This window comes from Sander lucioperca, chromosome 6 (assembly GCF_008315115.2).
Source record: "Sander lucioperca isolate FBNREF2018 chromosome 6, SLUC_FBN_1.2, whole genome shotgun sequence".
In the NCBI taxonomy this organism is placed as follows: Eukaryota; Metazoa; Chordata; class Actinopteri; order Perciformes; family Percidae; genus Sander; species Sander lucioperca.
Genome location: NC_050178.1, coordinates 29,766,215 through 29,786,999, shown reverse-complemented (window position 1 = coordinate 29,786,999; position 20,785 = coordinate 29,766,215). Strand labels below are relative to the sequence as shown.

Genomic DNA, 20,785 nt, shown 5'->3' with positions numbered 1-20,785 from the left:
CTGGGTGTAATTTGTTTTAGTAATTTAAATGTACTTGATTTTATCTTGATTCTTTTTTATTTATTTGAGTTCACCTTGTTTCTATTCCTGTCACTGTATTTGGAATTTTTTGCACTCTTGGTGTATTTTGTTCTAAATTTTAGTGTCATTTTAGTCTAAATTTTATTTTGTGTAATCTCGGCTACGTTGAAAATGAGGGCTTGCCCTTAATTGTACCTCAGAGAACTAAATAAACTAAAGGTTAGTGGTGATGATGATGATGATGATGATGATGATGATGATGATGATGATGATGATGATGATGCTGGGAGCTTTACACAGACCCCACCTAACCCTGCACTCCCCTCGATAAGACAGCGACCCCAGATAGGTCATAAAAGAGAGGCAGAGTCCCTTCCCTTCTGGTGGACCACCATGGGACCTTATTTTAGAAAACAATGTTAGAAAGGAACTGAGTCTTAATTGCTGCTTGTGTAACAGGTGTGATCTTGTTGTGTTATGGAGAGACACCACTGACCAGTATTACCAGTTGTGATTTTGGCTGGGAATGGCGTCACACCTGAGTTGAATGCGTTCCATTTACAAGTCGTGTTTTCATTGTTTTCATTAGCTCTAGCCAGGTTAGCCATGGTCAGCAATGCCAGTTGATAACAACCAATACTGTGTTTTTTTGTGCATACAAACAGCACAACAACATGTCCACAGATAGAAGATGACTAGTCTGTTGAGCTCATCTGGATTAATCTTTTATATTACAGGAAGATATGGAGCACTACAAATTTAAATTTGGGAGTGGCAGAGTAATATGATATGAGGACCATTTTAGATAGGAAGCTCTGTGAATTAAAACATGTCAATGTTATTATGTGGAAGATGTACTTCGTCTTAGAATAGTTTTGGAGGCTAAATGTATTAATAATTAAGTACAAACTTCTTAACAACTCTCAGCTATAATACACCTTTTAGCATGATTATTTCTGTGTGCAGTTTATCCTTCCAAAGTAAAACTGTCAGTCTGTGTAACTGGTTCTTCTGTTAGGTTGTTTGATGTGACGGTGTGGGGCAGGCCAGGCTTTATATCAGTGCACAGATACTATGTATTATTAGATTGTAGTAGATTCTGAGTGAGCCTTCTCCCTGAGTTTTTAGAGCAGTGGCCTCCAACATGTTCCTGTGAAATGAGCTCAACTACTAACCCTCCATCATGCTCCTAATGTTTTTAGCTGAACTGAGCTTAAAGTGGATGTTATTCAACTTTATTAATCAAATAAAAGTGGAAAATTCTTCATGCAAGTCAATACAGCGTATTACTGGAATTGGTTTCTCCCTTTGTTTTGTTTTTTTTCAGTTTTTGGTAGTTTGCATTTGTAGCATGACGGCTCTTAGAGATTTCCAGCAGTTATATATTTAATCTTCTCTGTCAGCTTGCCAACTAGTTTTCAGAAACTGTCAGTCACAGCCGTTGTGTTCAGGTGTTACAGCTGACTCCGGCAGGTGGAGGCTTGTCCTGTGGATCAGGCTCATTGTAGTTTGTTTATTGATTATTGTGACAAATATTTTGAAGATCTACTTCAGACCAATTTGTGATCATAATTCTGTTGTTATTTTCCTCCTAAACACAAATACGTGAAGTTAAAATGTGTTGAGCTACTGCTACATGTCTCCATGTAACTCCCTGCAGCTGTCAGTAACATTACTGGTCTGAGGTTTGTTGTGAATTTTTAAATGTATTTGTTAGACTATACGAGCACCACATTTAAATGTTAACCAGAGAAAGTTCTGTGTTTTACTCCTCTCCGTCTCCTCTCTCTTTCCCAAGCTCAGTGTTCCAACCAAGTAGAAATACCTGTTTGTGTTTATACTTCCTGATCCAGTCTGATAAATAATAAGAGCTGTAATGCCAACGGGTTTTTGAGATGTTTACTATATCTATCTGGCTTCTTTTCAGAGTAGTGGTGTTCACTTTATTTATTTCTTTCACCATTCAAGGGCAGTGGGACAAGACAACATTGACATATATATATATATATAATATGTCTAAATGCACGGTTATTAAAAAGATGTAAACAGTGTCGAGTTTTCAATGTATTGCAGTGAGATTGCGCTTTTATTTTGGAGGAGACCCCCTGAACACCCCCTAAGGACCCTTTGGTGTCCCTGGACCCCAGTTTGAGAACTTCAGCTTCAAGCTACACCGCTGCAGACAATGGTTGTTGGTTATTAGGGGTAAGTTGTTATTTAAATTAGATTGTTTTAGCTTCCATTTCCAACAATGTGGCATATCTGCTGTCCTAAAACCAACTTTAATCTGCATTGTGTTCCACCTTTTAAACTGGCTCAGCAAACACACGTCCCCATTAAAACTTGTGTTTGTGACAGTGAACTGTTTGGCACATTTGTAGATTTTTCATTTGGGTTAAAACAGTCAACGGTTTCTGGGGATCAGATTGTAAAGTGCCTCAGATCTGACATGGAGCTCATGTTCAGGTCTCAAATAATCAGATTTATTTTGTGTTTAAGCAGTTATATCAGATTCATTTAGCTCTAACTAAAGAGAAGTTAGGCCAATGTTTCAGTGATTCATCATAAAGCATTTTAAGTCATTTATTTCATGATGTAGATATTATAATAAGACTAATTAGGAAAACCTTTGTCTGCAGATACAAGTAACTGTAATATTTGATATTTTGAAGGCATGTAACATCAGTTTTCTATTTAAACTGCTCACAGCTTATATTCAGAAGACATGAAAACTGTTGTGATGCAACAGTTTGTTTTAGACAGTTTAAAAAAAAAAGTAGTTAGTGTAACTGTATGCAAGTTTTCCACTTTCCAAGCCACATGAACAAAGTCCTTTCCAGAGACAGAAACACAGTGAGTGAGATGATACAACAAAGTAGAAGATGGAGAAAAGAAATACCATATATCACATAAGACAATAATAAAGCTTGGGATTAAAATCATACTCCTGCTACTAATAGCATCATTGTAATAATGACAGGGACAATAATTAATAATGATTTGAGTGTTTTGGGCGCTTTTATTGTGAAGGCTGTGGGTGTGACACCTGTAGAGCAGGTGAGATGAAAATGAAAGTATAAATCAAAACCAACTCTGACTTTGTTACAGTAACTGATCCAACGATTCAAAGGACAACTATGGAGCTTCTTCTGGATCTGCTGTGTTTGGGTCTTCTGTGTTTGACCAGAAAAACACTTTGTGATGAAAACGGTAAGAATTATTCTACTAACTTAGAAGTTTAGGGCTCGACTTTTGAGAGGCAGGTGGAGGGACAAATAAGTTATTTTCACTCCCCCTCTACATCTTTGTAGGCTATTGATTTATAAATGATGTAGGCTATTGTAGTGATGTAGGCCTTTAAGTGTTTTTGTTAAAGATGTATTTGAATGAGAGAGAGGCTGCTTTCAGTAACTGGAGGCTAAATGTTTCCATGTGTGCAGTAATGTCACTGCAGCTGATATCGTAGGACATTTAAGCTGCAAAACTGTAAACTGCAGTTATGAACTTGACAAAGGAAACAGAACTCAACTTTTAGCTTCTGAAATAATAGATGAAGTTAAACTGCTGACTGCTGTCCTCGTGCGTAAAGGCAGAAGGGACTCTTTTCCTGCAAGACATGGGTGTTGCAACACACTGAGAAATCAGGAATCAAACATCAGTGTGCCAGGTACCTCAGGCCACATTTGTGATTTGATGAGGTGACAAACATGCATAAACAGAGCCCCATAAACTTGTTAGCCCAGTGCATACCTGTGTGTTCGGTATCAGGATGTAATGTTACTCACACGAGCAACAGAATTCATTCTTTTGCTTCTCAGGACATTTAAGCAGCAAAACTGTAAACTGTAGTTATGAACTTGAAAAAGGAAACAGAACTCAACTTTTAGCTTCTGAAATAATCAATGAAGTTAAACTGCTGACTGCGGTCCTCATGCGTAAAAGTCAAGGGGTAAGCCAGCCTCCGCAAAGCGTACCTACTATGGAGCAATTTTGATGCTAATAAGCCATCACCATCCCATTGATGCCATTCATTTTGACGTCACTTTGACAGCGAATAACTTTACATCTGAAGAGTTTAAAGACTCTATTTGTCCATTGTTTATTTCTAAAGAAACACGACAATGTATAAAAGGCTCCATTACCTTGTATCTCACGTTATGGCTCCGTAGCAGACGTGTTTATAAAAATAGGCTAACGATTGTGTCATAACCACGCGACTTTCTGTCGCATAATAGACAAATGACGGTAAAGTACAGGAGAAGCTCGCAGGCAGTTTCGTCGTACATTAGCTGTTTAAGTGTAATTACTAATGTTAACTATCATTTTAGTGATCAATAATTAGCCTGTGCCTATGTTATCTCCTTACATATACCTACGCTCTCCGTCTCTGCTAGATTGGGAATGATTGAGATTTCTCTTGGCACAGCTACCAGAAGACTTACAACTTTCAGACAGGTTGCTCACATCAAATTTGCGTCTTCGAGCTCAGTTGGTGGCTGCTCAGTAACGCTCAGTAAACTTGGCTTTCAGTCTGGGGTTTATTTCGGACACCGCACACACTGTGTACAAAACTTAAACTTATTCCACCAACTCTGCTCCGGTCGCATATACACGTCTACTTCCTCTTTCTCTTTCTCTCTTCTGCCCACTTTCCACACACACACACACACACACACACACACACACACACGCGCGCGCACTGAGTAAAGGAGCCGCAGCACTATTTTACAACAAATGCCTTATTGCGCTGATGTGACCGAGCCTGACCCGAACCTAATTTCTAAATATCTGTCCGAACCCGGCCCGGCCGTCGGGACCCATCGGGACCCATAGGGACCCATCGGCCTCGGGTCGGGTATCCATGCCTTAGTTCAGATCCTTTAGTAAAAGTACTAATACCACACTGAAAATACTCTGTTACAAGTAGAAGTCCTGCATTGAAAATGTTACTTGAGTAAAAGAAAAGGTACTTAAAAGTATATTCACAAACATAATTGAAGAGTTTGACTCTGATGAGTGGAAATATAGGATTGGACCCAGAAGCAGAGTTGAGGTAATTTATTAAACAAAAACAGTCTTACAAATTCAGGTGACCTCAAAAAGGAAGGCAGTCAGGCACAATCAAAGAATAACCAAAAGACAAGATAGGGAACAAACTAACCAGGGAGCTCGCGCAGAGACAACCAACAACCGACATAAAGCACAATGATCCGACTCCAGGCACAGAACAAGGCTAAATACACAGGGTAATGAGGACTAACAAGGGACAGGTGACACAACAGGTGGAACACATCAGGGCGGGGTGAACAATCAAACAGGCAGGAAAACACAAGACAGGAAGTAAGGAAAACATACACTTCAAAATAAAACAGGAAACACCAACAACAAAAACTCACAATTGTGACACAATGAAATGCAGTTTAGCATCTAACCTTTTAAATCTTCACATTCAAGAAGCTGGAAATGATCCAAATAGTTCTCTCACTCGATTAATCGTCTGATCGTTTCAGCTGTACTCGTAGTATGTAATGTATAGATATTTGTGTAAACTACATAATAAATATCAAATTTAAATATCTTAAAAACACTTGTGGTGGAGGAGAGATTACACTACAAATTACTTTTTTAACAGCTGTTGTGGAATAATTCTGGTGACATCCGTTACTCAACATTTTATCTTCCAGCGCCAGAAAACATCACAGTGGAAGGAGGGGCTGATGTCATGTTACCCTGTTCTCTCAGCACCAAGGAGAATATTAAGTTTAAACTCTTTGACTGGAAGAAAGTTTCTCAGAAAGATGATGGTCTGAAGGAGGTGTTCCTGTATAAAGGAGGCAGTCATTACAACAACGGTCTAGATGGTCAGAGTGAAGAGTTCAAACGTCGAGTCTCTCATCTTCCAGATGAACTGAAACACGGCAACGCCTCCATAATCATCAGAAATACAAAGGTGACTGACAGTGGAAACTACACCTGTGATTTTCCAAATCTTCAGCCACCTCAAACATTCTACATTGAGCTTGTTGTTGTTGGTGAGTACATATGTTAAACAGTTGAAGATTTCCTCTCATTTTTTAAAATTCTAGCAGACTATATACGACCTAATTTGTTTCAAGCACACTTCGACCTAAGCCTAACCCAAAACCAGTCAGGTCTATGTAGGAATCAGTTTTAGTGTGATAATATCACACATGCACTCTAACATATGTTTTGATTTGCCTTTTAGATGGTGTCTTAAAAGACAGATCAGATGTGGCTCTGCTAAATAATTTCTGGAAGGAACTTGTTTTGGTGGAATATTTGCACCCTGCAAAAAAAAAATGCCACATATAATATTGAATGAAGTTAACTGTTGACACAATACAGTAACATGAGCTATTTAAGAGCGGAGACACACTAACCTGATGGCCGACCGTTAGCAGAAAAGGCAGTCGGACTGATCAGTCGGCTCCCCGAGGTCCAAAAAGGGGCTCAGAACACACCGAAACAACACGCTAATCTGTATTGTCATCCAAAAATGAAAACCGGCAGCTGATTGGACAAAGGCGTCACGTGGGTCTGGTTTCTCCAGAATTTCAAAGCCAGACTGTCATGGCGGATTGTTCAGAATACGATCTCATATTGTACTAAAATAGTTAACTGAAACGTGTTTCTGAAAACATTTTAAGCGAAAAATAGGCCATGCAGTTGCTGAATCTGTCTTCATTTCAGATCGACAAAGGTCAGTTTAAAATATTTCATCAGATTTCGAGAGGCTCAGTCACGCTCATCCCGCTCGTCATTTCTGGGTTAGTACTCCACCAATCATATTGGTCGTGGAGTCCGACTGCCCGCCCTCCAACGCAACATGTCAGGTCGGCCAAAATGAAGGCCGACAGATCCTCGGACGGATGACAGCACAGAACACACCGAAATGACTTGAGTCACTGACCTCGCCAGACTGTCCAACGGACGAATATCTGTTTGGTGTGTCACCACCTTAAATTAGCAGATACATGGTTAAACCTCATTAGCGCACGGCGCCCTGATAGCTCAGTTGGTAGAGCGGGCGCCCATGTATAGAGGTTTACTCCACGACGCAGCGGGCCTGGGTTCGACTACGCCCTGCGGCTCTTTGCTGCATGTCATTCACCCTCTCTCTCCCCTTTCATGTCTTTAGCTGTCCTGTCAATAAATGCCTAAAAATGCCCAAAAAATAACCTTAAAAAAAACAAACCTCATTAGCTCTTACCAGTGTATCTCTGTGTGTACTTCGTCCACAGCAATCCCACCAATCGGCCCCAAAGCGTCCCAGTTAGAGAGGAAATGCCATAAACATATTCTTTGTAAATCTTTACAATCATTCCCTGAAAGAGCAGCAACACAGAGAGGGCAGAAGGCGACGGCCAAAGCCTGACATCTGGCGTGTGAGCCACGTGCCAGATGTCAGGCCTCATCCTGGAAATGTATTTCTGTTGATCCAGACTATGGTTTTAATGATGTCGCTCGCTCTCTAACACTCATATGACTAATTGATTAGTTAATTTAATCGACAGATCTGTAAAACTGAGCTTCTCTACAAAGAATCAGATATTAGATCATCTGCTTACCAGAGATGTGCTCAGACGTTTCTGGTAAATAAGTCATTCAGCATGAAAAACCATGAAACTGAGATCATTCTTCTATGTGTTGGACTTCACTTAAAAGTGGAGACATTTATATGCCAACATCTCTTAAGTTTGTGAAAATGTTAATGATTTATAGGGTTTACTAATCGCTACCATAATCGTGCTGTTATCACGTAATATGCTTCCCATTCAAATACATTAGTTTAAAATTCGTGCTCACCAACACGATAAAAACCAGAAAAACGTGTCCCTGTACACAAATCAATAGATTAAATAACATCACCATTTCACGAACTGCTGTGAGACTGGGCTGTATAAACATTTTAAAGCAGGGAAGGGATGAACAACACATCCCAGTCTTACATGTGAATGCTGTGATTGTCTTATATAGTTTATATAATTATCTGTTTTATGTTCACAGGTGCAGCTTTAAAACCATCTGTTACAATACTTAATGCAACAGCAGACTCGGTGCTGCTGCAGTGTGAAGTTCATGGCAATCCAAAACCTAAAGTAGAGCTGCAGGACAGTGATGGAAACAACCTTCATGCTAAAGTAACACAGGACTCAGAAAGAGAAGGCAGCTTCTACATCACCCTCCAAACTACTGTGACCAAGACCGGCACCTATCGCTGTGTAGTCACACAGGAGGAAATCAAACATCAGATTTATGCTGAGACCTCTGTGGATATCAGTGGTGAGATTCTTCCTGGTGATATTTTAATATTTAAATTGTTTCGTTTATGTGTTATTTATTTGCAAAATGTTATAGGTCGAAATATGTGTGGCCTGTATCATGAGATTCACCTATATTCAGTTACTGGCCAAAACACCTTCACCTTGATTATAGCGCCACCTCCTGGTGGATATGGGTCATTTTTAGTGTCTGAAGCTACATCAACACTACTATGTTTTCATTTTTAAGCAGCGTTGTGAAACAAACGATGATCTCCGTCCTCACAAGAGTTTCAGCTCCAGTAGCAGAACTAATCTCCGTCCATTTTAACACGTCTGACAACGAAAAGACTGACTGACCTCGTTTTTTTCCAAAGGTCTCCGTTTTTGCCCGTCCAGACTACAAAGCAACCCTAGAGTTTTCAAACCAAACGGGGGCAGCAGAGTTTCCAAATGTCTCCGTTTTAGGGGCTCGGAAATGAGGAATGTAAATGTGAGGCATAAACGTAGCAAAAAGATATTTGTTTTTAAACCAAAAGGTAGTAGTGTAGATGTAGCCTGAGGCACCTGCACCAGTCTATACCACCACTAAAGGTTCACCTATACATTATACATATGCAGTAGTAGTAATAATAATAATAATAATAATAATAATGATAATAATGATAATAATGATAATAATGATAATAATAAAATAATAATAATAATATCAAGACACCCACGGACACCCTAAAGGTCCAGTGTGTAATGTTTGTAGTTGTTCATTATCAAAATCTGTGATGCCTTTTTTATGAATATTGACCACCACCATCAATTCCAAGTATTCCTATTGGCTTGAAATTTTACATTTGCGCTTGCATGAACTGGGGTACACGCTCCATATTCATGCGCTATCTTGAAATACGTTAGCCGGTAAGGGACATACAGGACATACTGTTCCGCCTTTCGCGTTTTCGACTCACAGCTGCTGCTAATGGGTATCGTCACTTCCCGGCCCACGGCAAGTTTGCACGACACGTATTCAAAATCCAAATTTCAGGAACAGGAGTCTTCTTCTTCGCCCAGAATAAGAAAACGGATATTGAAAAGCATGGACGTCATCAGGCCTATTTTAGGGGGGCTGAAGCTACCCCAAAATGTTCCTAAGCCCCCCCAAATAATAATAAGAAAAATAATAATTTGATTTTTATTTTTTTTACAGTGCACTCTGTATCACTCACTACGTGGAATCAATCTTCCTTCACCATTCATCTGTTGGTGTCGTCGTGCACTGCTGTCTGTTTTATGTCAACTGGTCGAAATGGCATTGTTTTAGAGAGAGGCTTACAGCGGCCGCTTGCACGGTAACGGTATGTAGACGAGCGAGGTAGAGAGTTACTGAAGAGAGAGTGCCAGGCAGCATTAAAACACAGCAGGAAATCAGAGAAATAAAATGTTGTTTTCACCGATTTATCACTCAAAATGCAACTGTAGCAAGTATCTCACTATCATTAACGTTATCCAAATTCATAATTAGAAAAACAAATAATATATCCAGCTACAAAAAAGCCGGAAAGTCGAAAGTTAGACAGAAGTACAAAGAGTCAATGGCTATGAAGATGATCCACCGTCTTGTTTCTTCTCATTGGTTTAAACTGGCAGCTTTCAGAATGCTGCTGACCGCTGTGCTGCAAGTAGCTGCAGGATTTATCTTGTCTCATCGCAAATCTTTGGTCTGGACTTGCTACCACACACACAGTGAGTGATACAGAGTGAAATTGTAAGTTGTTGTTAATGACTTTTACTTGCTTCACTTCAGCTACATTTACTTTAGGTAAAGATAAAGGAATATTTTAGTTGGCTATAGAAAACAATAGTCTAGCTAGTGTAAACGAGTGAAATACAAGAAATAGCTTGCCTAGTAAGGTATCCAAAGCTCTCTATTCTTTACCATTAATATAGCCTGCTATCTATATAGTATTAAAACAATATCAGTCCCTAAATATCATAGTGTCACTGTTAATGCTATTGTACCAGTATATCCTTCAATTCATTGAACAAATGGATACTGGAAGATATTTTAGGAGAGAGAGGCACCAAGGCATAGTCTAAACTAAATTATTTCATGATATTTATTATATATGCTTGATTCTGACCAACTTAACTTTCTGCATTCCTTTGCTGTAATAAATTAAACAAGTATGTATATGTTGCCTAAATGTAGACTAGGCTATATATGAGCATACATACATACATACATGTTATGAACTTTTATTCATCTCACCATCAGGTTATTAAATTCAGACATACTTTAAATCCTTGTCAACCACATTGCAACGAGCTAGTTCAGCGTATCATGCCTGACTGGAGTAGTGTGTTTTTCTTTAGGAGTGGGAAGGGCAGACAGCATGTTGCCTGTTTCGTCATTTGGGCTGCCTTGTTGAGTGCAGCGGCACTGAGAACATCATATTTCACACAATTTAAGCTCTTTTTAAAAAAATGAAATAGGATTAGTCCAACGAATCGTTCGGTTTGTAACGCGCACCTAACCGAAAGCCTCGTACCGAACGGTTCAATGCGAATACGTGCACTGCAACTTATCTAATGGAGAGAGGAATTAGGTATGGTATTACTTTACCACACATTTACACAGGCAGACAGATAGCAGTTAAGTCTTAGCCTAAAGAAGAACTCAGCAGGAGCACAGTCTGGCCTAAGTAAATCCCCCCCACGCAGCTTTGATGTATCTAAAAGCTAACATCAGGGGCTGTTCATTATTTAATTAAGGGGCCACCGGAGGAGTTTTGTAGCCTCTAACCTAAAAAGACATGACCCTCCCCTCATCAGTAATAATTTTCCTATGACCCTCCAAAATGATTTGCAAAAAAGGAATGACCCTCCCCTTGAATGCAAGTTTGCACTTAACAAAGAAGTACAGATACCATTTGATTTTTACAGCCATGACATACAGGAGTTAACCTCTGCATTCTCATCTTACACATCACACTCCTCTGTTATGGTGTGGTGGCCATTTCAGTAGATTTACTCACTAACATAGTTGTGGAAACAAAATAAGCATGGAAACTAAATGCAGACTTCCTGCATTACTGCATTACTTCAAATACTAAGTTACTCCTCTAGTAAACTAATATTCATATGAAATAAAACAATAAAACATTGAGACCATTCAGCAAAGGACGCTGGGATATAACCAATTCAACACTGGTTGCTATGGACTTGTCACTATCGTCATTGTATATTTTAGTACATAGGTAAAGCTGCCGAAGCTGAACATTATATTCCAAAACACATATGTTTATTTTCAAAGTTTTTAAGTTACATTTTAACAATTTAACAATTCACCCTTATGAAATCCAATCGCGGCACGGCTGTTTTGGAACGCAATAGACAGACGCTTAAATTCAACTAAAATGTAACGGTGAACAATCAGTGTTGGACCTACAGTCTGTTGAGATGATCTCCAAACGCAGAAACCAAGCGCAGTCACACCATAAAACATTAAGACACGTTGAGAAAAAAGATCCGCATTTTGCCATTAACCAATGACACAAAAAAAAGTAATCCACAGCGATCAGTAGATCCACAAAAAGGTAAATGATACGGTGTATCCAGCAAGGCGTCACATTCACCAGCCAGCTCCAAACAGGTGAACGAGGCCTCTCCACTTCGCCGTTAAAAAAAAGTGGAATAAACGTATAAAAGTCCAAATCTACACAAAACCCGCAATCAATTAGTAAGCTGACATCACATTTATATACATGGCATTTAGGAAACCTTTATTGCAAGGTTGGCACGGCAAGATGTCCAGACTAGTGCAACAGTAACTTTCGTTTTTTTGCGTCCTGCTGCTCCCATCGTCAGCCAGGTAATATTTTTTTTACCAAAGCAGTATATGAAATCAGATGTATTACCTATCACCATTTAGTTGTTTTGTGTTATTTAAGATATTTATTTAATATCTGGTCATGCCAGATGTAATTATTCCACTAATTTTTTAAACAATGCAATTACCTGTTTGAGCCACCAGGGGGCAGTGCTCCTCCTGCCCCCCCCAGCAAACTCTGCGTATACGGTCAGACCCATCTGCTAGGGGGCCGAGACTGAGAGCTACATGGATAAATATGCACCAAACAAGCCACTAAAAAATGTTGGATGACCCTCCCCTCAGCAAAATATAAAAAGACATGACCCTCCCCTATTTTCCTCCGGTGGTCCATTCCATAAATACCGAACGGTCCCTTAGAGTTTGAGTTTGAAAGTAAGATTTTGCAAGGGAAAATTTTGCATCGCCTGGGGGCTAAGCCCCCCCTGTCTTTCAATCCTAGTGACGTCCCTGTTGAAAAGAGCAAGAGACCGGCATAATCAGAAAAAAGAGTGAACATTGGAGCTGCTTTGGACGCACACACCAAATCCCAACTACTTAATTATCCTCTGGACCGCTGCAGTCTCCTTTTCTTTATCTCTCCTTCCGTCTGGTGGCACGCGTGTCCGCTCGTGGTGTGAAGCGCATGCCCTCGCCACTCTCCGACATGCACTCCAACAACCACGGTTGATTGACGGCAGAGTGATACAGAAAGACATGGCCTTTGGTACACCTTCGCTTTTTGAAGCGTGAAGGCTACCGTAGCTGTAATACGTACTTTGAACTGCGTGGCGAGAGAGAGTTTGATTGTGATATATGATCTCAACCCTGATGGGAGAAATTCCTACACATTGGACCTTTAATGAACATAAATAAAAACCTTATTTAATGTACAACAAATATAGTCAAATCAAGGTGGCAATTAAAAACATTGAAATCAATCAAATCAAAGTGGACATGGTGGAAGTTATGTAGGGTATGCGTATCTAAACAGATGTGTTTTAAGTTGTGATTTGAATTGATGAAGAGAGTCCAGTTGATGAATGTGAGGAGGAAGACGAGGGGCAGAGCAGCTGAAGGCTCTGGCCCCCATGGTGCTGAGTCTGATGCTGGGACAGTTCAAATTACAGCTGAGGAGTACAAAGTGTTCAGGGGGGAAGTGTAGGGAAGAAGCAGGTCTGAGAGGTATGGGGGGGAGAGGGGGGTGGGGGGATTTAGAATAGAATGATGTAATTTATACGGTGGGCCACCGGAGGGGAGTGATGTGGTCTGTTGATCTTGTGCGGGTACCACTTTTATTGTTTGAAAAATAGTAATAAAATAATAATAATACATTTTGAGCATATCACTCTCTTCATTTTCTGCGTTCTAGTGAATTTTTCTGCAAAAATATAGTGCTTTTTCTGTCTCAAGTTATGGTCCAAATGTCTTTATTTATGCAATGGAAATGAGGGGTTGCACTGGCCAGTTTTGATTATTAGAGAGGTTGTAACGCGCCCCCCCCCGGCAAATTACGCCTATGCATTCATCCCACCTCTGTTTCCATCTGCAGATTTTTAGATTTCAGGTTTCAGGACCATTCCAACCTTCAGTTGTTCTCTTTGTGTAGACTGAGATGTCCAATCTGCTGGATATGATCTGTGTTCCATTCTGAGTCTTACATTAACTTTTTGTCTTCTGTCTTTTTATCAGAGTCTTCCACTGGATGGATTATTGGTTTAGGTCTTCTTCTTCTTCTTGTTGCTGGTGTTCTAGCTGTGCTTGTATACAAGGGTTACATCACATTCAATCGTAATAAAGGTAAGTTAAAATAATGAATTGTATCAAAATATTATAAAAGTCTTTGCAGTTGTTTTATCTTCAGTCATGAATCATTGTGTTGGTATTTACACCAGAGTAGGATCAAGTCAGTTAGATTTTCTTTAATATAACTATTATAGGATGTTATAATCTACTTAAGATGATATTATTTTATTCTTAATTAATTATTCTTAAAATTATTTATTATATTTGATGTAGGGTATGTAAATAATATAATACATTACAAGCTTAAACAGTTAAAATATGTTGGTTGTGTATAAAAAAAAATATGCAGAAATTATTACAGTGAAGAAAAAACTAAACTGCTTGTAAAACTGCCCTTGTGGAATTTAAATCTGCTTACAATTTTTTGTTCTGCCTTAATAATTACTAATCGATGACTCTGCATGTAAACATACTGATTAATACATGCGTTTGTCTTCCACGGCTAACAGTCATCAAAGTGGAAGAAGGTGATGATGTTACTTTACCCTGTTCCCTCTGGCCCAAGAAGGACCTTCGGTCAACACAGTTTATCTGGAAGAAAACTGATGATGGTCAGAAGGTGTTCCTGTATGATAAAGGTGTTCTTTACAGTGACGAGCTTCCAGATCAGAGTGAGCAGTTCAAAGGTCGAGTCTCACATTTTAAAGATGAACTGGAACAAGGCAACGCCTCCATAACCATCAGAAATACAAGGAGGGCTGACAGTGGAGTCTACAGATGTATTATTCAATCAATTCAGAAAACTCAAATATTCCACATTAAGCTTGATGTTGTTGGTGAGTACTTTGATGTAACAGTTAAAGATGTCCTCTCATTTAAGGACTGGAGCCTGGTCTCCACCTTGTTATCTAGCTGCTGCATCTGAACAAACATGATGAAAACTTTGAACTCATCCATGGTGTCAGCTTCACATTTCTTAAAGAAATATCAGCAGTCTGTAGTAGATTAAATCTGAGTGTGCACACAAAAAGTTAACTTTACTTTTATGCATAGTTTTTAATGTTTGTTTGAACTCTGGCCTCTAGTTTTACAGCCATATGTGTGAAGCCGAGAGTGAAAAGATGGGACTGCTTAAATTCATACAACAGGATGTTATAATGTACTCAAGATCATTTTATTCTATTCTTAAAATTATTGAATATATTTACTGAAGGGTATGTACAAAAATGGATTATTACATGTTTTTTTTTATCTTCCAGGGCCAGAAGTCATCAAAGTGGAAGAAGGCAGTGATGTTACTTTACCCTGTTCACTCTGGCCCAAGGACATTCAGTCAACACAGTTTAACTGGAAGAAAATGTCTCAGAATGATGAAAGTCAGATGGAGGTGTTCCTGTATGATAAAGGCGAGCGTCCAGATCAGAGTGAGCAGTTCAAAGGTCGAGTCTCACATTTTCCAGATAAACTGAAACAAGGCAACGCCTCCATAACCATCAAAAATACAACGAGGGCTGACAGTGGAGAATACAGATGTATTGTTCCATTAATTCAGAAACATAAAAAATTCCACATTAAGCTTGTTGTTGGTGAGTACTTTCATTAAATAGTTAAAGATGTCCTCTTATTTAACAACTTAAATATGTTGGTCAACTATACAAAAATATGCAGATACAATTATGTTAGAGGAGAAAGTAGACTACAAACTAAACTGCTTGTAAAACTGCCTTTGTGGAATAATTCTGCTTACAATTTTTTTGTTGCCTTAATAATTACTAACTAATGACTCTGCATGTAAACATATTGATTAATACATGTTTTTGTCTTCCAGAGCCAAAACTCATCACAGTGGAAGAAGGCAGTGATGTTACTTTACCCTGTTCCCTCATCACCAAGGAGAACCTTCAGTTAACACGGTTTGTCTGGCGTAAAGATTATGATGGTCAGATGGTGTTCCTGTATGATAAAGGTCATCTTTACAGTGACGAGCGTCCAAGTTGGAAGTTCCAAGATCGAGTCTCACATTTTCCAGATGAACTGAAACAAGGCAACGCCTCCATAATCATCAGAAATACGACGAGGGCTGACAGTGGAGACTACACATGTATTGTTCAATCCATTCAGAAACCTCACAAATTCTACATTAAGCTTGTTGTTGGTGAGTACTTTGATGTAACAGTTAAAGATGTCCTCTCATTTAAGGACTGGAGCCTGGTCTCCACCTTGTTATCTAGCTGCTGCATCTGAACAAACATGATGAAAACTTTGAACTCATCGATGGTGTCAGTTTCACATTTCTTAATGAAATATCAGCAGTCTGTAGTAGATTAAATCTGAGTGTGCACACAAAAAGTGAACTCTACTTTTATGCATAGTTTTTAATGTGTGTTTGAACTCTGGCCTCTAGTTTTACAGCCATATGTGTGAAGAGAGAGTGAAAAGATGGGACTGCTTAAATTCATACGACAGGATGTTATAATGTACTCAAGATCATTTTATTCTATTCTTAAAATGATTGAATATATGTAATGAAGGGTATGTAAATGATATAATACAGTACAATCTTAAATATTTTGGTTATGTTTAAAAAAATATGCAGATATAATTATGGAGGAGAAATTAGACTACAAACTAAACTGCTGGTAAAACTGCCTTTGTGGAATAATTCTGCTTACAATTTTTTTCTGCCTTAATAATTATTAATTGATGACTCTGCATGTAAACATATTGATTAATACATGTTTTTATCTTCCAGGGCCAAAACTCATCACAGTGGAGAAAGGCAGTGATGTTACTTTACCCTGTTCCCTCTGGCCCAAGGAGAACATTCGGTTAACACAGTTTATCTGGAAGAAAGTTTCCCAGAAAACTGATGATGGTCAGAAGGTGTTCCTGTATGATAATGGTGATCTTTACAGTGACGAGCGTCCAGGTCAGAGTGAACAGTTCAAAGGTCGAGTCTCACATTTTCCAGATAAACTGGAACAAGGCAACGCCTCCATAATCATCAGAAATACGACGAGGGCTGACAGTGGAGAATACAGATGTAGTTTTCCATTCATTCAGAAACCTCAAGAATTCTACATTAAGCTTGATGTTGTTGGTGAGTACTTTGATTCAACAGTTAAAGACAGAGGCGGCGTCAGACGATTTTCCCGGGGCTTCAGCCCCTAATGTTTTGAGTGTAGCCCCAAATGTATTTTGAAAAGTTGACTGACAAATATGAAACTGGACAATAGCCTATGTAAACCCCCAAAATCATAAGTTGCCTTATTTCATTGTGCTAGAACTCGTGGTAGAACTGTAACTTTGTCCAGTTTATTTTTCCGAGGCGAATAGAACGGGCAGCTACGTGCAGGGTCCGACCATCATGCCGTATTTGTTGCTATCACCTAGCAACCGTCTCTAAGTGAGGAAAGCTGTGAAAGGTGAAATTTTCTGAGTAACAGACATTCATCAATATCAGAAAGTTACGCACTAAAGCTTCAACATCGCTGTTGGTCAACATGAATGTTCAGATCTCTGAATGTTGCTTTTCATAATTTTTGGTTTTTGACCTTGATTTATTTTCCTGTTTCACCATCTCTGTTGTTACTGACTTTATAGCAGCTAAATAAACGAGATGAAGCTACATAGAAACTCAACAAAACAGAGGGAAATGTTAACAAAGTGAAGAGAAAAAAAATGTAAAAACGCACCTGATAAAGTATTAAAGTTACTATGTAAACATATTGATTAATACATGTTTTTATCTTCCAGATACAAAAATCATCAAAGTGAAAGAAGGCGCTGATGCTACTTTGCCCTGTTCCCTCGGGCCCAAGGAGGACCTTCAGTTAACATGGTTTGTCTGGGAGAAAACTGATGATGGTCAGAAGGTGTTCCTGTGTTATAAAGGTGATCTTTACAGTGACGGGCGTCCAGGTCAGAGTGAGCAGTTCAAAGATCGAGTCTCACATTTTCCAGATGAACTGAAACAAGGCAACGCCTCCATAATCATCAGAAATACAACGAGGGCTGACAGTGGAGACTACAGATGTAGTTTTCCATTCACTCAGAAACCTCAAGAATTCTACATTAAGCTTGATGTTGTTGTTGGTGAGTACTTTGATGAAACAGTTAAAGATGTCCTCTCATTTAAGGACTGGAGCCTGGTCTCCACCTTGTTATCTAGCTGCTGCATCTGAACAAACATGATGAAAACTTTGAACTCATCCATGGTGTCAGTTTCACATTTCTTAATGAAATATCAGCAGTCTGTAGTAGATTAAATCTGAGTGTGCACACTGCCTGATGTTACTGAGAGATGCATCTGCATTTTGGTTTTGTTTTTGAAAGTAACAAACCAAAAAGTTAACTTTACTTTTATGCATAGTTTTTAATGTGTGTTTGAACTCTGGCCTCTAGTTTTACAGCCATATGTGTGAAGCCGAGAGTGAAAAGATGGGACTGCTTAAATTCATACGACAGGATGTTATCATGTACTCAAGATCATTTTATTCTAGTCTTAAAATGATTGAATAGATTTGATGTAGGACTCTATTCTAATCACGCAGCGACACACACAAAGCAGTAGACGTCTCTAAGTACACCTGCTATTCTGGTTCATGTTTGTGCATTAACATTAACTTTATTTCCAAACAGAAAAGAATGCATTTTGGGGCAGATCTGTGTAGATCAGACACCAAAAATAAATGATGTGTTAGAGGTAAAACTGTGATTGTGCAGCCTGAATATGAACAAGAAAGTTTCATTTAATTTCTTTAATATTGTTTTGTCTTTTTTCCTGCAGGTTCAACTCCAGAGTCAGATGAACTTCATCCATTAATAAATACAATGGAAGGAATTGAACTTCATTCATTCAGGAACCTAACCAATCGTCCACGATCAAAATTGGCACCTCTGATTAATATTTAGATAATTTGATAACGGTTTAATGTAGCTACTTACCGGTTTTTTCTACTAAAAGCTAAGGAGTTAGCCATTACGGGGGTGTCTTTGGTGTCTTTGTAGCCTTTACAGGAGATTTTCTATCCAGTCTGGAAGTTGTGCCTCTTTTCGGAGTTGTTCAGCAATAAATCCAAACTCTTACATCCTAGATTTATCCACTTGATGTCCATAATTTATCACGTGTTCGGTGATTTCTGCCGCTAGCTTTCAGTGCTACCGTCTACCATAAATCTCCCATAATGCTTTGCGAGATTGTGTTGACGTCTTTCAACCAATGGGAAGGCAGGTCCGTCATACAAAGACTACATGGAGTGGAAAAGATAGATCACTCCAGCGAATCCGAGCGAGAACAAAGACTATAGAGTGTAAAGATAGATCACTCCAGTCTATTACCGTTCTACAGAGAAGAATGTTTTGAGATTTGGGATACATTTGGGCCTTTTTTGAAGAAATGTAAATAGTGTGTCCTTTTACATGAGTTATAATGTTCATTATGTATATTTTTGCACTGCATGACTCAAAATATATAGGAGAACTGTTTTAGAACATTGCTGTGTGTGTGATTTCAATAAATATGACATTATTATTTTGATTATTGGCATAAGTGAATGTCATGAGGGCAAAAGCGTCTGGACTTTTTTTGAAAAAATGTATATATTTAGTCAACTGTATAAGTTATAATGTTTATTTCTTCACAGTGTGACTCCCAAGACCTCCTAAGGTCATTATTATTTTACATTCAAGTGACCTCACTGCAGCACAAATATTCTAATAGCCCAGTTTTTCCTGAAAAAAATGATGTTCATAAATTGACTGTAGACAACAGGGTTGATGTTTTACAAGCTTTTATAGAAAATAAAACCAGACGGACAATGAACTGTAAAAATGACCTTAGGTTTCTGAGCGTTAATGATAGAAAGGCTTTGATAATATCTGTGTTGCTGGAAACATTTATTTTGTCTTCAGTTATCTTATGCTTGTGTTATATCACAATTACTAGGCTCATTGATTTAGTCTTGCAGTTCTAGTTGATTGTGTAACTGTGTGTAAGACTTGTACAGTATTCCTGTTCCAGAGGTGTGTAGAGCAGAGAGGACCAGGTCAACATGATGATGCTCTTAGAAGTCTTGTATTTTTGTATTCAGACCAAAGTACAAAGTTTGCTGTGATGATGTGAAATATTGTGCAAAAATATTTTTTACCATTTTATATTGTTATATTGTGTTTTATTACATTTGTTTAGTCTTTAGACAACCATTGGTTGCTTCTGTATTTAAAAGAATGGTTAAAGGGAAACTCTTATATAGAATATTCAGGTTCATACTTGTATTTTGTGTTTGTACTTGTTTCACTAGTTGAAGTTTGAGCTACTGCTACGGAGTATATAGCAGGACTTTCTACTGTGTAAAATCACCAAGAGAGGCTTCTAAACCAAATGCTACACAACCAGTTGGAAATCTGAACGTTTTAACTCACAGGGATTTCTCTAAAATATGTTTGTCATTATTTGGCCACGTTTAACATGAAAATCGGACATTATAACATTGTAGATATAACAAAAAAACATGAAAATGAATAATATGTTCTTTTTAAGGCTGAGATGTGGTATTGATCTTCTTATCTAACTCAGAGAGAAAGTGAATAAAGTGCCCTGGTGGGTCACCGGGTAGAGCCGGTACTTTAGGCTGAGTCATCACCACTGTGACTTTGGTTTGGTCCTCCACAGAGCCCTTTGCTGCATGTCATACCCTCTCTCTGCTGTGTATCTTTTAAAAGCAGAAATGCCAAAAAATGTATCCTAAAAAACCCCAAAAATGATTAGCTCAAATGTATCTTTACTTTAATATGACAAGACAAAGTCTGTACAGTACACCTTACTATGTTCTTGCACTGTTTATGTTGTTAAGCGATAATATAGTGCCTTTAT

General features: G+C 38.6%; 2 protein-coding genes and 1 long non-coding RNA gene across 3 annotated transcripts in view; 1 reads left to right on the top strand and 2 right to left on the bottom strand.

The window, feature by feature from the left end:
- LOC116034688 overlaps positions 1 to 20,785 on the top strand; it is a 678,603-nt gene that overhangs the window by 163,132 nt on the left and 494,686 nt on the right. The window contains exons 6-8 of the mRNA XM_036002390.1: positions 13,858 to 13,965; positions 15,171 to 15,298; positions 16,795 to 17,011. Of these exons, the coding sequence (XP_035858283.1) occupies positions 13,858 to 13,965; positions 15,171 to 15,298; positions 16,795 to 17,011 (453 nt within the window). The remainder of the gene's footprint in view (positions 1 to 13,857; positions 13,966 to 15,170; positions 15,299 to 16,794; positions 17,012 to 20,785) is intronic.
- The window catches only part of LOC116065136 (myosin light chain kinase, smooth muscle-like), a 766,302-nt gene that overhangs the window by 316,798 nt on the left and 428,719 nt on the right, over positions 1 to 20,785 (bottom strand). The window lies entirely within an intron of this gene.
- LOC118495322 lies at positions 15,768 to 16,822 on the bottom strand. The gene is made up of 2 exons (XR_004897697.1): positions 16,735 to 16,822; positions 15,768 to 15,810 (listed from the first exon to the last, which is right to left on the bottom strand). It is a non-coding gene; the product is annotated as an uncharacterized LOC118495322 (long non-coding RNA).